This window comes from Muscardinus avellanarius (assembly GCF_963383645.1).
Source record: "Muscardinus avellanarius genome assembly, chromosome: 19".
In the NCBI taxonomy this organism is placed as follows: domain Eukaryota; kingdom Metazoa; phylum Chordata; class Mammalia; order Rodentia; family Gliridae; genus Muscardinus; species Muscardinus avellanarius.
In genome coordinates this window covers 19,309,413-19,325,458 of record NC_137805.1, presented here as the reverse complement: position 1 = coordinate 19,325,458, position 16,046 = coordinate 19,309,413, and the positions used below count along the sequence as shown (strand labels likewise).

The 16,046-nt window shown below is 56.2% G+C and overlaps 1 protein-coding gene across 1 annotated transcript; it reads left to right on the top strand.

The window, feature by feature from the left end:
• Nucleotides 1–13,204: 13,204 nt before the first annotated feature.
• On the top strand, nt 13,205–15,600 carry FOXA2 (forkhead box A2; the record flags this gene model as incomplete). Its single annotated transcript, XM_080716131.1, has 2 exons — nt 13,205–13,291; nt 14,299–15,600. 2 exons carry the CDS (start codon nt 13,205–13,207, stop codon nt 15,598–15,600), a joined length of 1,389 nt encoding a protein of 462 aa, XP_080572257.1.
• Between the last annotated feature and the right edge of the window lie 446 nt (nt 15,601–16,046).

Genomic DNA, 16,046 nt, shown 5'->3' with positions numbered 1-16,046 from the left:
GACTCTATCTTGAGGGCTGGAGAGGGGATGTGTGGGTCTTCTTGTTTCCCCCTCTGTATCAGCCATTCTTCGTGTGTGTGTGTGTGTGTGTGTGTGTGTGTGTGTGTGTGTGTGTTTCTGGGGGTTGATCTCAAGGGCATTCAACTTTTGACTTCCGAGCTACACCCCAGCTCCATTTTTTATTCTTTATTTTGAAAAAAGGTTTCACTAGGTTGCAGAAGGCCTCACTAAGTAGCTGAGGCTGGCCTTGAAAAGTGGTCCTCCTGTTTCAGCCTCCCAAGTACTGGGATGGCAAGCGTGCACCACCACACCCAGCTGTATCAGCCATTCTTGAAGGCACTGTCTGTGGATAAAAGCAAAGCCACATTAGAACCCTATGACAATTAAAAGGCATTTATCATTGCCCTTGCTTTTTGACTAAGGGGCCCAGGCCTGGGAGGATGAGGCCTCTGAACCCTTACCATTAAGAAACGGAGACCTGGGAGGTAGATGGCACGGGGGTCCTGAGTACATCCACTCCCCACCGTGGGCACTCTGTCCTCACGGGTATGTTCTGACTCAGCGTGCAGGGCTTTCAGTAGACGAGTAAAGGAGCTGGTGTTTGGGTACCGCCGCTCCCTCGCACCCTGGCAGGGCGCATGATCTGGGCTCAGAGGCCTCAGTGGGATTGAGCTTGAATGGCGGTGGGGCAGACCTGCTCCATGGCACTCCAACTTGACTTCTTCTGCGTTTCCAAGCACGGAGCAAAGCTCATGGTAGGACCCTCCACCCCACTCATTAGCGAACCCGGTCCCTTGCAAAGGGGAAGGCGTCCATCGCTAAGAGCAAGGCTTCCGGTTTTTATGGTGGAAGGGTGGCCGCGTTGGTCAGCTTAAGATAACCACACCTTCCCTGTTATCTGCAATAAATCCAAGTAGATTCTTAAAATATTTTTAATTGTTTTAAGTTGGGTGCATCTTGACACAGATCTGAGTGCAGGGCCCCCAGGCCGGTCTGGGTCCACAGCACTGGTCGTGGGAGAGGAGACAGGAGTCACCATCTTGGCTCTGGCAGCTGAGGGCACTTCTGGGAAAGTGGGTGAAGGAGGGTTCTTGTAGACTGGGGTCACCTGATCACACTGGGGTGGAGGGCGGCTTCCCAGAGGGACCGAAGGGGAAGCCAAGACACTGTTGAGAGGACAGAAAGCCGGCAGGAAGGGGCGGGGCGCGCCCCCTGCTCCCCTTCAAGGATATTCCGCAACTGGACTTCGGAAAGAGGACAAGAAGAGATGGGACAATATTCTTCTTTTTCTTTTTTGGCACTGGAGGTTGAACTCAGGGTTCAGTCTTCAGCACTACACACACATGCCACACGTAAACACACACATACACACCTGCAGTTAATAAACATTTGTTAGCACAGAAGTGGATTCCTCCTAGCAAGAAGTGATGCTATCCTACCAACCCTCTGCTCACAGAAGGGAGAACCCAGATCATCCAGCCACACAGTGAATCAGCACATGCCACCGGGGAGCCACAGAAGATGACTCCGAGGCCAGCCTCTCGGGCAGTCCCTGGATCCTTGCTCCAGTAAAAAAGGAAAGTCTTCCTTTATTATTACAGAACATGAAAATGAAATAGTCTCTGTAGCTGGGCGTGGCGGTGCACACCGGAGACAGGAGGACAGCGGGTTTGAGGCTCAGAATAGACCCTTAGTAACTTAAAGACAACCTGCTTCAAGATAAAAAGGGCTGGAATTATGGCTCAGACATGAAAATGTCCCTGGGTTCAATCTCTAGCAGAGAGAGAGAGACAGAGACAAGACAGAGAGGCTGAGTCTGTAACACTCTGAGCTGCTGACGTTGGCATCGGTGTCTCACCCAGCATGAAAAATAAAGTGAGGAAATTGAGAAACTGAAGTCACAGCTTCCCAGGGCACTTGCACGTCCTGATCCTGGGCTAGCGGCGAGTCCCGCTGCCCATAACCACAGGCTGTTTAAAGTTATGCCATTTGCCATATTTAATTTCTCCTGCAGTCATAAATATTCATTAAGCGGTACCACATACGGCCTGCCTCTCAATCTTTTCACATCCTGAGGACCAGACAAAATTAAGACCACAGCAATTTAAGTACTAGCTGGTTAGTTTGCCACGTGACATCCTCTGCCTTTAAAAAAAAATTTCAGGTCAAGTCGGGCGCGGTGGTGCACGACTGTAAGGCCAGTACTTGTGAGGCTGAGACAGGAAGATCGTAGGTTTGAGGCCAACTCAGTAACTTAGCTAGACCCTCAGCAACTTATTGAGACCCTGTTTAAAAAAAATAGTGCTGGGAATGTGGCTTGGAGGTAGAATGTTCCTGGGTTCCATCCCTAGCACCACAAAAAGAAGAAAAAAAATGATTTATTAATTCCTAGGGGTTTCTTTTTCCTACCTAACTTCTCCACCCACAGCCTCTGGGTGTTTCCAATTTGATTTCTCTTCCTACACATAAGGACTGTGTGTCTCCAGGGAGAGGACTTGCTTATTTCCCCTAAAGCGAGATGCAGGCAAGTATGTTTCAGTGAAGGAGTAGGGCCGCCCATGCGCAGCACGGCAGCTGGGCAGTGGGAGACACCACACTCTCCGTGTTTGTTTGTTTAAAATGGCTTCATGGAAAAGCAGGGACAACTATTAAAAAAAAGGCAGTTATAAAGTAAAAAGCGGGGTCCTCTCCCACCCCCCGCACTCCCAGCCACCGGGCACATTATCACTGGGCTGGTTGCGTGAGCGTCAAGGCTCCTACGCGGTGAGAGATTCGGGGTTGACGATTGCAGATCCTAGAGTTGACTGAGCATATTCTGCTCATGAGATGCTTACGGGGCTGGGGGGTTGCTCAGTGGCAGAGCGCTTGCCTGGCACACACGAGGCCCTGGTCCAATCTGCAGCACCACAGACATAAAATAACAGGCTTTATTTTATTTTGTTTAGTGGTGTGTGTGTGTGTGTGTGTGTGTGTGTGTGTGTGTGTGTGTGCGTGTGTCACAGGGGTTTACAAGTTCAAGGCCAGCCTCGGCCACTTAGCAAGACTCTGCTTCAAAGTAAAAAAATAAATAAAGGAAAGGGTCTGGGGTGCAGCTCTGCTGTAGAATACCCCTGGCTTTAATCCTCAGTTCCAAAAAATAAAAAAATAAAATAAAATAAAGAAGGGCTGGGTAGCAGAGACAAGCCATTAGCATCTGTCCCCGGCTGGTGCCCCTGAGAAAGGCCTGTGAGCCATTAAGTCTGATGAGAACATCCCCCTACCAGAACACCTCTCTGTTCGGGGATGGAAGGAAAACCTCTCGGGAAGAGGACCATGAAGCAGAGCTTCTGGATTTCCAGAGAGAAGAGTGGCAGAAACCAGGGAAACAGAGAGAAATCCACCTCCTTCTAGTACCTGAGCCTGAGTGAGGGGAGCAGGTGTCAGGTGAGACTTGGGCTCCCACAGGGGGGCCGCCAGCTCACCCCCCCCCTTCCTCCTGGCCATTAGCATCTAGTTAGCACTCTATTTTGAAAACTGGGCAGAGGGAATTCTCGGCTTCACACTTACTGGCTCAGCTGCTGGAGGTTGGGGGCACAGACCTCTCCTGCCAGTCCTAAGGAGCAGTGCCCAGCACTGAAGCAAGTACCACCGTCCAGAGCCAGGGCTGCAGGCCCAGGGGCGGCCCAGGGCGTGACTTAGTCGCTGGGTTCCCTGAAAGGGACTATGGGAAAGTAAGCTTGTGTTATCTTTACAGTTCCATCCAGGAATGAGGCTTTTAATGCAGCCTCACGAGTCTTTCCTTCCCCAGGTCCAGCCCCAGTCCACGATGCTTTAAAAGCAGAGAGCAGGGCGCGGTGGCGCACCTTTGTAATCCCTGCATTCGGGAGGCTGAGGCAGGAGGATTACCGTTTGTGGACAGCATCAGCTACTTAGTGAGGTCCTTTGCCACCCACTGAGACCGTTTCAAAACAAAGACTAAAAAATAAGGCTGGAGGTGTAGCTCGGAAGTAGAATGCTCCTGGGTTTCATCCCCGGTACAAAAAAATAAAAAATTTAAAAAATTTAAAAATCATATACAGACTTAAGTAATTGCCCTAAAATTCTAAAATTCTCCGTGTGCATTTGTAAAAATGGTGAAAGTAAGAAGAGTCTACCCACAGGAAAAGCATTTCCTTTCCTCTTAGCAGTTCTTACAAGGAAGGAAACAGCTCTTTCCAGAAGGAAAACCCGTCTTTAGATCCCCACGGGCATACGAGCCGGCTATACCACTCCTGGGAATCTTTCCAAAGGGGCTGAAGCCAGAGAAATAGCAGTAATATATGCATGCCCACGTTCACAGCAGCACAACTCACAGTGACCGAAGTACGGAACCAGCTTGGGTCTCCATCAACATATGAAGGGATTGCAAAAGTATGGGCTATCACACGATGGAATTCTACTCAGCAATGAAGAGAACAAATCGATGTCATCCCTCAGCAAGACCTGGAGAATGTTAAGTGAGGTGGGCCAAGCACAGAAAGAGAAGGGACGTATATTTTCTTTAGTATGCTCGAACTAGGGAGCATTAAGGATACCAGAGGGACTCCGGATAATGGACGGGTCCTCAGTGGAGCCAGGGAGGAAGAAGGCTGAGGTCCATCAGTGGAAGTGCTCCCACGACTGTGTGTATACAGGCGAATAGAATGTTGTTAACCTGGACGCTCCGTATTGGGCGGGAGGAAAGTGGGGAGGGGGCACCAAGCAGTGTGTGAATGTACGCCACCGTCAACAAGGTCTCCTTATGACGTGAGACTAGAATGCACCAATGATAAAAACTAAAGTAATAAAATAAAATCAATTCCCGCAGGAAGCCGGGCATGGTGGTGTGTTCTTGTAATCCCCGCACTTAGGCGGCTAAGACAGGATGACCGCAGGTTCACAGCCAGCTTCAGCCACGGAGTGAGACTGCGCAGCTTAGTGAGACCCTGCTTCAAAATAAAAAATAAGAACTAGGGCTGGGGATAGACCTCAGAGGTAGAATGTTCCTGGGGTCAATCCCTAGTGCCACCACCACAACAAAATTTTCACAAGAAGAAAGATGGCTTTGTTGCTGCTAATAATGAGAACGTACTGCAAATAGACCGAGGGCAGAGGACTGGCCCGGGGTGGGGGCGCCTTGGAGTGCCAGGGCTTGGAGACTCACACGGGAAGGTCACAGGTTCGAGGTCAGCCCTAGCTGCTTAGCGAGACCTTCCGCAACGGAGCAAGAACTTGTTTCAAGATAAAAAGGGTAGAAAAGTTAAAACGAACATTCTCAGAGGTAGAGTGTCCCTGGATTCAATCCTCAGTCCCGGGGCCGGGGGCAGAAATGTTTAATTCTTGCCTCCTCTGAGATTTCAGTTTGAGGGCTTCAGCATTCTGGCCATTTTCTCCAGAGGCGGCCCCATCTCTGGAGAATACCAGCGGGAAGGAGGGTGTGGGGTGAGCCACAGGGCGCTGTGGGGTGCGGGGCGCAGGTGGCCAAGTTCTAGGGAGCACTGTCCCCAGTCGCTGCGGCCAAGTTCTGCCTCCCTTGGGCCCAAGGGCCCTAAGAGGTGACGGGGTGGCTCGGGTGTCTGGGGACAGGAGAGCCGGGAGGGATGTGGGCGCGCTGAAGTGGCAGCCATTGAGGGCCGGCCTCTGTGTGTGGACGAACTGCAGGTTGGCGAACCACAGGCCTTCCGGGCTGAGTTTTTACAGGGGCCCTAAGAGACCAGCTGCCCCAGCTGGCCGCCAGGAGGGCCTCGCTCCTCCTGGGAATCCAGCCGCCCCTCACCAAGCTCTGCAGGGAATTCCGATGCGCATACCCGTGTGTGGGGCTGGCTAGTTAGACCAGGCTCAGTGGGGCCCTGCAGCTGTGAGTCCCTGGATTCCCTTCCCCTCCTGCAAAGCCAGTTTTCCTCTGGGAGCACCACGGTTTTTCCTCTGGAATTATATATATATATATATATATATATATATATATGAATATATATTTTATTGGTGCACTTTATTGGTGATCAGTTGATAATGGCATATATTCACGCAGTACTTGGTGCCCCCCTCCCCTTTTCCCTCCCTCCCAACACTGAGTGTCCAGTTAAGAATTTATATTCACACGCATATACATAGTGGAGTGAAGTGTTTCCATTGATTAACCTCAGCCTTCTTTCTCCTCGACCCTTCTTTCTGGCTTTGCTGAGGTTTCCCCTCCATTATCTGGAGTCCCTCTGGTCTCCCTAGTACTCCCTGGCTTGAGCATATTAGAGGAAACATATGTCCCTTCTCTTTCTGTGCCTGGCTGATCTCACGTAACATAATGTTCTCCAGGTCTTTCCATCTTCTTGCAAATGGCGTGTTCTTCTTTATTGCCGAGTAGAATTCCATTGTGTGTATTTCCCACGAGTTCTCGATTGCTTGGGAAAGATCCTTGGCACGGATGTAATGGGGGCGCTTGTCTCAAAACACCCCAATACTGCGTGTTCACTGGGTGCCGGACTTGACAAGCTTCCGGAGCAGAGCGGCAGCGCCTCTGTCCTTCTTCCTCAGCATCTAGCTGATGGAAAACTGGTCCATGGAGACACTGGAGATGGGGGTAGGCCAGGACGGAGCTGCCGCGCTCCCCGGTCTGGCTACGGCCTGGCTGGTCTGTTCTACTGACATCTTGGTCACCGCTGGAGGACGGAGCCCTCTGTTTTCTCGTTGATTCTGGGGAGAAGCGGGAGGAGCCCTCGCCCTGGTTTGTAGTCCATCTTTGCCAGGAGAGAGATGATTTCTCAGTGGTAAGATGTAGACTTTCTCTTTGGAATGGGATCTTTACACTTGGAAATTCATGGCTCTTGAAAACAGAGATTGAAATTTGTGGCAGAAGAAAAAAGAAAGAGAATAAAAGAGAGAAACAGAAGGTGACTCTCTGTCCCTCCCACCACTGGGTTGCAGTACGCCCTCGCGGTTGCTCATATTTGCCAAATGGGCCAACATATGCAAACTCCCCTTCATTATTATTGCTAATATTAGGACAAGGTTCGTGGAGGGGTGTGTGTGTGTGTGTGTGTGTGTGTGTGTGTGTGCGCGCGCGTGCGCGCTCACAGGGGCCCTGTGCTGCTCTGAGGTGGACACATGAAGCTGACCACTCTCTTAAGCGGCAGACTCAAAACCCGAGACCTGCGGGGCTTTTTATCTCAGCATCTCTGCGATGCCCGGTCCTTTCAGAACTATCGCAGAACTATCGGAAGCGCTTGTGTGTCAAGTACGGAAGCGGCAGCACAGAGATGTCATGCGGCCACAGCTCCTTCGTGACGCGCGTGAGGCTAGCCGGCTGGGGCCTGATTCTCCGGGCCGCCTGTGCCTCTCCATGACTTCTTGCCTTAATGAAGTGTACTGCCTGCCTCTTTGGCAGCAACCGCTGAGATTTCTCCCAAGAATAACACGCAGATGTATGAAACCGCTCGCGAGGCCACGAATGTAGATGCTCCTAATTTAAGCATCCCTCAAAGAAGGGCTTGTTCTCCTCCACCTTGCCGTGTTATTATTGCTCCTAAAACTTGCCGTTTCTTTATTTTTATCTCTTCTAATTATTTTAATTACCTGTTATAAGTGTCCCGCATACCAGAAATGCGCTAAAAACACAAGAATGGTGGACAGGATCTCAAACATATACCAGAAATATTTGTCCAACCCTAACTGGCAGAAGACTTTTTTCTTTCTTCTTTCCTTTCTTCCTTTCTCTCCTCTCCCTTCGCTCCTTCCCTCTCTCCTTTCTTTCCCCTTTCTCTCCGTTTCTTCCTTTCTCCTTCCTTCCTCCGTTTGTTGCTGGTGACTGGATCCAGAGGCACTGTGACTCTGAGCTACGCCAGCGGCCCTTTTTATTTTTGTTTTTTTGTTTGTTTGTTTTCACGGTACTGGGGAAGGAACCCAGGGGCATTCTAGCTCCGAGCTACAACCCAGTCCTATTTTTTATTCTTTATTTTGAAACAGGGTCTCACTGAGTCACAAAGGGCCTCACTAAGTAGTAGCTGAGGCTGGCCGTGAACCAGGATCCTCCTGTCTCAGCCTCCCAAATGCTGGGATTATAAGTGTGCACCACCACGCCCAGCTTATTTTTGGAAAAGAGCCTTGCTAAGTTGCTAGGACTGATCTCCAACCTGTGGCCCTCCTGTCTCAGCCTCCAAAGCACTGGGATTACAGGTGTGCACCACCACACCCAGCCAGAGCTCTGGCTTTCTGTACAAAACTACAGACAGAAGTGGAGTCTGCAACCACTGAGATGGCCCGTAAAAGTTGAGCATTCCTTGGGCGTGGTAGTGCATATCTGTAATCCCAGCACTTGAGAGGCTGACACAGGAGAATCACGGGTTCAAGGCCAGCCTCCACACTTTAACAAGGTCCTCAGCAACTTATCTAGATTCTGTTTCTGAAACCAAAAAGTAGGTAGAATGCCCCTGGGCTTAACCCCCAGTACGACAATAAATAAATAAACAAGCAAGGAAGATCTTTAACCCTGACCCATCCTTCCAAACGACAGCCAGATTCTACAGGTGTACGAGATCAGTGTCCAGACCACTCCAACCTCGGCCCAGATGGTTGAGTTCTCCTCTCCACCCGGCGGAAGGAGACCACGCTCGAGTCACCATCGGGGTGGCCATGAGTATGTCTTCTCTTCCTCTCCCAACGCCAAGAAGAACAAGTCTGTTCCCTGATACCAGTAGGAAAAATAATATTCGTTTTTTTCTTTCAGAACTCAAAAGCTTCATCCGTTTGGATGTGGCTTCTGTGATCTTTGAAGAATGAGAACCACCTGAATATTTGTTTAGTTATTTTGCCAAAGTTACCTTAATATGAGCGCTAAAACCCTTATTACACATCTTCCCGAAAAGAATAAAAGCAAATGTAATAATAAAACAGTCATGGCACAAAGAGGAGACAGCCACGCCGCAGAGAAATGGGGAGCAGAGGGCATTCTCCTACCTCAGGGTGTGTGTGTGTGTGTGTGTGTGTGTGTGTGTGTGCACGTGTGTGTGCGTGCACGTGGGCGTGCATGTGTGCACTCGTGTGTGTGCACGTGTGTGCATGCATGTGTGTGCACACGTGTGCCTGCATGTGTGTGCACGCATGGGCATGCACGCGTGGGCATGCAGGTATGTGTGCTTGTGTGTGTGCACGCGCGTGTGCGTGCATGTGCGTACGTGCATATGTGTGTGCATATGTGTGTTTGGCGTTGCTGGGTTTGTTGGGTTTGGTGCTAGGAATTGAACCCAGGGTGTCACTCACCTAAGCACTGCGCTCTGCCAGTGAGATGCACTCCAGCCTGGTCAGGGTGGTAAACACTGATTTACTTTACTTCCTCATTTGTCACTTGTGCCCCTTCTTATCCCCAGTCTTGTACAGGTGAGGTAGATGGGGTTTATTAAACTTAAAATGGGCGTTCGCAGAGGTGGCAACCCTGAATGCTTTCTTCATGCCCTCGAGGAAATGGCCTTCCAGGAGGTGTCCTTAGCCAATCGTCCTCCTCAGAAACAACCTGTGTTCTGACCCTCCGCAAACGATGGGCCCCAGCTCGAGGGGATTTGAAGGCTTGCCCAGCGCCAAGGAGACAAACTCTAATGGTCTGGTTATTTTAAAAAATAAATAAATTTCGAGCCAGACGTGGTGGTGCACACCTGTAATCCTAGCATTTGGGGGGCTGAGGCAGGAGGACTGTGGTTCACAGCCAGCCTCAGCTACTTGGTGAGGCCCTTTGCAACTCAGTGAGACCCTGTTTCAAAATAAGGAATAAAAAATAGGACTGGGGGTGTAGCTTGGAGGTAGAATGCCCCTGGGTTCCATCCCTAGTACTGAAAAAAAAAATGAAAATAAAAAATAAATTCCAGAATAACCCACCTACAGAAAGTGAAATGTTGACACACCGGACACCTTTTCAGCATTGATAGCGAGGATTCAACCAGAGAATTCCACTCTGTGAATTGGAGGGTGTGTGGGCATCTGATGCCTACCAGCAAACGCTTGTTGGGTAGTAAGATGTCTCCTTTCATAAGACGTGAAGTCTCGATTCCCCTCTTCTCCCTCATCTCACCTACAGACCTGTGGGGTAATCCCCAAAAAGACTGGGAAACCAAGCAAAGCCTTGGCTGGATATTTATTATCTGAAGGGCTTTGCCAGCTGGAGTATTGATCTGCTGGGTAGGGCTTTATTTTATTTTCTTACTTTGGTATTTTATGGGTTATGGCTTAAGGTGGTTGAATTCTGTTTATTGATTTCCTTCAGCTAGCTTCTCTGGGGCGAAGTTTTGCTGAAGGGCCAGGGGGTCATGGTATCTCTTCCTAGGGAAAGCAGAAGTCGTCCAGATTTGAGCCCAGGTCATAAGCCCCTTTTCCCATCGGCCACCACCAGAATAAACACGATTTGGTGGCGGTGCACGTCTGTAATCCCAGTACTTGAGAGGCTGAGACAGGACGATTGCAGGTTCAAGGCCAGCCTCGGCAATTTAGTGAGTCTGTTTCAAAACAAAATATAATAAGAAGAATAAAACGGCCTTAGGAGTGTAGCTCAGAGGTAGAACACCCCCAGAGTTCAATCCCCAGGACAATGTAGGAAAGGACATGGTGGTGCACTCTTGTAATCCCAGCATTTTGGAGGCTGAAGCGGAGGGTCCCGTTTGGCGGATGGCCCTTTGCAACTCAGTAAGACCCTGTTTCAAAATACAGAATAAATACAGGGGCTGGGGGTGTAGCTTGGAGGTAGAATGCCCCTGGGTTCCATCCCCAGTACTCCAAAAATACCCTAAATAAATAAATAATAAAATAAAGGAGAGGAAGCGGGCCAAGGGCAGCTGTGTAGGCCTGGGCCCCAGGACAGGGTTAAAGGAAGGGGGGTGAGCAGACACCTGTTTATAGCCCAGGGAAAAAAGCAACCCACCTGGGGCCATCTACAACCTTCCAGAGGGGAGCTTCCCAGCTCTGGACAAACCTTTAGGGCTCCAGGAAGCTCGGGGGCTGGCTGGGGAAGGCGGGTTTGGGCTTGCCTCGGGTGCCCGGGTCTCCAAAATGCAGAACCCCAGCCGCCCGCCATCCAGGCGGGGTACTGGAGAGCGCAGGCCAAAGGGGCCTGGTGGGGGCCCGGCGATGGCGCTGCGGGGCGGACCGCGGGCCGGCGGCCGACAGGGGGCGCCCCGTCACTGTGGAAGCCGAGGCCCAGCGCTCGGTTGTCGGGATCCGGGGCCCGGTGGGAGCTGGGCTGGGGGGAGGCTCCCGGGCCTCCTCGCCCAGCGTCCATCCACCCTTCGCGTCCACGTGCAGAATCTTCTAGGACCAGGCTCCCAACCAGGCCTGGGCCCCACACCCAAAGTCACATGCACGCTGGGACCCCCCCCCACACACACACACACACACTTAGGGGGGTGTTCTCAAGTCAATACACACCAGAAAACTGCTTGGTCGTTGTTTCTTGTGTCTTTCTGTTTAGGACTTTGTGTCCCACAGGAGAAAGACTGGGTTGACTGTGTCTGGGGAAGGAGAGAGAGGGAGAGAGAGAGGGGAGATTCTGCTCCAGTGCTCCAAATATATTCTGTGTTTTGTCCCCCCCCCCCAGCCTTTGCTAGAACCAGAAATCGTTCCCCGGCATGGCTGGGGCGCGCCATCCCGCTGGAAGGATGCTGGGGACCTGTCCCGTATCCTGGCCCCCCTGTGAACACCTCCACCAGGCTCAGGCCGCCTTCTGCAAACCGACCCTGCCAGCCTGCCCCTGCTGGGAGACCTGGGCACTCCAGGCTGGGGTATGCCGCTTCAGCTTAACGCGGGCCTTGGCTTCTGGGACCCCACTCTGGCACGCCTTGCCAAGGGATGGCACTATCAAGGGCTGCTGGGCCCCAAACCCTGCGAGTCCCAGAGGCCTGCAGCTGGGAGGCGGCTCCCATCCAGTGCGCTCACCTTCCAGCCTAGCCCTGGCTGTGTGAACCTCGGCAACCCCGGGGTGGGGGGCACCTTTCCTCTGCACCCCTCACTGCGGATTCTAGACAGGAGGCCTGTTTTTCCCCTCTCAGAGTGGGCGCACACAGGGCTGGATCCAGCCAGCTTCAGAACAACAAGAAGGCTTTCCTACTAATACCTGCAAACCCCCCACCCCAGGCCCTGGCCTTACTGAGGAGCAACCAACAATTTCTGCACCGCGGGCTGAAGGGGAGGTCACAAGGAGGTTCCTGATTTTTATAAAAACAGCCCCCAGAGCCCATCCCGGCGGCTCCACAGCCCGGGTATCGATCGGCCTGTTCCTCCCGCTCCCGCCTCGCCCTCCACCTCCGGCCTGTTTGTTTTTAGTTACGAAAGGCTGCGGGCACCGTGGTCGAGACTGAAAAGTACCCTTGAACCGCGCCGGCCTGAATGTCAGAGACGCAGCCCGGGGGAGGAGGGCGGCGCCGGCAGGAGGCGGAGCGCGGGGCGGGTGGCCGGTGGCCGGTGGCCGGGGTGGCCGGTGGCCGGGGTGGCCGGCCCGAGCGCGGCGCGCCGTCCAGGACCGCTGGGGCCAGCCTGTGCCGGGCAGGGGCCTCCCCAGCAGCGCGGGGTCCGGCTAGAGGTGCGCGCACGGTCTTTCTAGAGGCCGCAGCGCTTTGCAAAAGGGCGGCCACCTGCTTCTGGGTTTGATGGGGGAAGTGAGTGCGCCGGGCGGGAGCGAGGTGCCCGGGTTTAGCCCAGTCCCTCGGTGGCCCGCGGGCCTGGGCCGCGGCGGGCGGGGGGCGCGCTCCCCGGGCCCCTCCCCGGGGCGCAGGGTGCCGTCCGGGCCGGGCCGGGCGCGGGCGGGCGCAGGGGCAGGTGCGGGCGCCGGCCCGCGCACCTAGGTGTGAGCTGATTATTCAAATGGGCTGCCCGGGTCTGGGGATTGGAGGCCGCGCCGGCGCGCCGCGCTATATCACCGGCCGCCCACGTCACTGCGGGGCTCGCGGCCGCGCCGTCCACACCTCCTCCGTCCGCCCCCGGCCTCCTCCTCCTCCTCCTGCGCCCCACCCGCGCCGCCGGCTTCCCGCCGCGGGGGCAGCGAGGCACTGCCCAGCTCAGCCTGCGCCGGGCAGCCGGGCAGCGGCGGCGTGGCCACGGACGGCCCGGCCTGCCCCGCACCCCGCGGCCCGCTGCCCGCTGCCCGCGGCCCGCGGCCGGGGAGGGCCGGCGCCTCGCCGAGTTTTTAAGAGGGTGGGGGTGGGGGCGGCCGGCGGCTGCGGCTGTTAAATTTTAAACTGCAATGCACTCGGCTTCCAGTATGCTGGGAGCCGTGAAGATGGAAGGCCACGAGGCGTCCGACTGGAGCGGCTACTACGCCGAGCCCGAGGTGAGCCCCGCCGCGCCTCCCGCCCGCCCCGCCGCCGGGTCTCTTTTTTATACGACACACTGTTAGCCTTGAGATAATATTAACTTTGTGATCAAATATTGACTTGCGGCGCCTCCAAATCCTCTCCGTGGCCGAGCCCCGCACTATCCTAACAGAGCTGTGTTTGGCCGCGCGGCTGGGGAGGGGCGGGAGGTCGGGGTGGGGGGCGGCGGGCCGCGGACGGGGCGCGGGGAGTTTCGGGCTGCGGGGCCCCGGCGGGGCGCCTTCCCACCCGCGGCCCGCCGCGCCCGGGGCCGCCCTGCCCCGCCGGGAGGGAGGGCTGCTGCGAGGCCGGGCGCGTCTGGGTGTCGCAGTGGCCCCTGGGTGCCCCCGGCCCCGGCTGGGTGCCCCGGTGGCCCCTGGGCGCCCCGGCCCTGTCCGGGTGTCGTGGCGGCTCCCGGGTGCCCCGGTGGTCCGTGGGTGCCCCGGCCAGTCTGGGTGCCCCGGTGGTCCGTGGGTGCCCCGGCCCCGTCTGGGTGCCCCGGTAGTCCGTGGGTGCCCCGGCCCCGTCTGGGTGCCCCGGCCCCGTCTGGGTGCCCCGGTAGTCTGTGGGTGCCCTGGTCCTGTCTGGGTGCCCCGGTGGTCCGTGGGTGCCCCGGCCCCGTCTGGGTGCCCTGGCCCCCGTCTGGGTGCCCCGGTGGTCCATGGGTGCCCCGGTCCGTCTGAGTGTCCCGGCCCCGTCTGGGTGTTGAGGTGGCTCCTGGGTGCCCCGGTCCTGTCTGGGTGCCCCGGTGGCCTCCGGGCCGGGCCCCGTCTGGGTGCCCCGGTGGTCCCTGGGTGTCCCCGGCCACGTCGGGTCCGGTGGCCTCCGGGCTCCCCGGGGAGGGGCGCCCGCCTGGCCGCTGGCGCGAGGGATCCCCGTCCTAGGGCCGGGCGGGGTCCAGCCCCGCGGGTGGAGGGCTGGGCGCCGGCTGCGCCGGGCTAACGCTGTCCCTCCTCCCTCCCTCCCTCCCGGGCTGTGTCCGCAGGGCTACACCTCCGTGAGCAACATGAACTCCGGCCTGGGCATGAACGGCATGAACGCCTACATGAGCGTGTCGGCGGCCGCCATGGGCAGCGGCTCGGGCAACATGAGCGCGGGCTCCATGAACATGTCCTCGTACGTGGGCGCCGGCATGAGCCCGTCCCTGGCAGGCATGTCCCCGGGCGCGGGCGCCATGGCGGGCATGGGCGGCTCGGCCGGCGCTGCCGGAGTGCCCGGCATGGGGCCCCACCTGAGCCCGAGCCTGAGCCCGCTCGGGGGGCAGGCGGCCGGGGCCATGGGCGGCCTGGCGCCCTACGCCAACATGAATTCCATGAGCCCCATGTACGGGCAGGGCGGCCTGAGCCGCGCGCGCGACCCCAAGACCTACCGGCGCAGCTACACGCACGCCAAGCCGCCCTACTCCTACATCTCGCTCATCACCATGGCGATCCAGCAGAGCCCCAACAAGATGCTCACGCTGAGCGAGATATACCAGTGGATCATGGACCTCTTCCCCTTCTACCGGCAGAACCAGCAGCGCTGGCAGAACTCCATCCGCCACTCGCTGTCCTTCAACGACTGCTTTCTCAAAGTGCCCCGCTCGCCCGACAAGCCCGGCAAGGGCTCCTTCTGGACCCTGCACCCCGACTCGGGCAACATGTTCGAGAACGGCTGCTACCTGCGCCGCCAGAAGCGTTTCAAGTGCGAGAAGCAGCTGGCGCTGAAGGAGGCCGCGGGCACCGGCGGCAAGAAGGCGGGCGCCGGGACCCAGGCCGCGCAGGCCCAGCTCGGGGAGGCGGCCGGGGCGGCCTCCGAGACGCCGGCGGGCACCGAGTCGCCCCACTCCAGTGCCTCCCCGTGCCAGGAGCACAAGCGAGGGGGCCTGGGCGAGCTGAAGGGGACGCCCGCCACGGCGCTGAGCCCCTCGGAGCCCGCGCCCTCGCCCGGGCAGCCCCAGCCGCAGCAGCAGGCCGCCGCGCACCTGCTGGGCCCGCCGCACCACCCCGGCCTTCCTCCCGAGGCCCACCTCAAGCCCGAGCACCACTACGCCTTCAACCATCCCTTCTCCATCAACAATCTCATGTCCTCCGAGCAGCAGCAGCACCACCACCACCACCAGCCCCATAAGATGGACCTCAAGGCTTACGAGCAGGTCATGCACTACCCCGGCTACGGCTCCCCCATGCCCGGGAGCCTGGCCATGGGCCCCGTCACGAACAAAGCGGGCCTGGACGCCTCGCCCCTGGCTGCAGACACCTCCTACTACCAGGGGGTGTACTCCAGGCCCATTATGAACTCCTCCTAAGAAGCCGGCTTCAGGCCCGGCTAGCTCCAGCGGCCTGGACTAGGACCAGAGACAGAGAGAGACAGAGAGAGAGACAGAGAGTGTGTGTGTGAGCCCAGGCAAGACTCTGGGGGAGTGGTGTTGGGAGGTGTGCAGAAGAAGAAATCCATGACACCTCCACCCCCAAGCCGCAGTCTCCCCTCGCCCTCTGCAGCCCTTCCCTCCCGAACAGAGTAGAGTTCCAGGCAGAGGGGGGACGCGGTGACGTCCAGCCTGGGTGGGGGAGCCTCCTAGTTCCACTACTGTGCAGACTCCCGCTTCTTTAAGCACCTGCAGACTCTGTCCTCCTCGTTGTTGTTCTCCTTTGCTGCTGTTGCAGGAAGTCTTACTTAAAAAAAAAAGAAGAAACTTTTTTTTGTGAGTGACTCGGTGTAAAACCATGTAGTTTGAACAGAGAACCAGAGGGT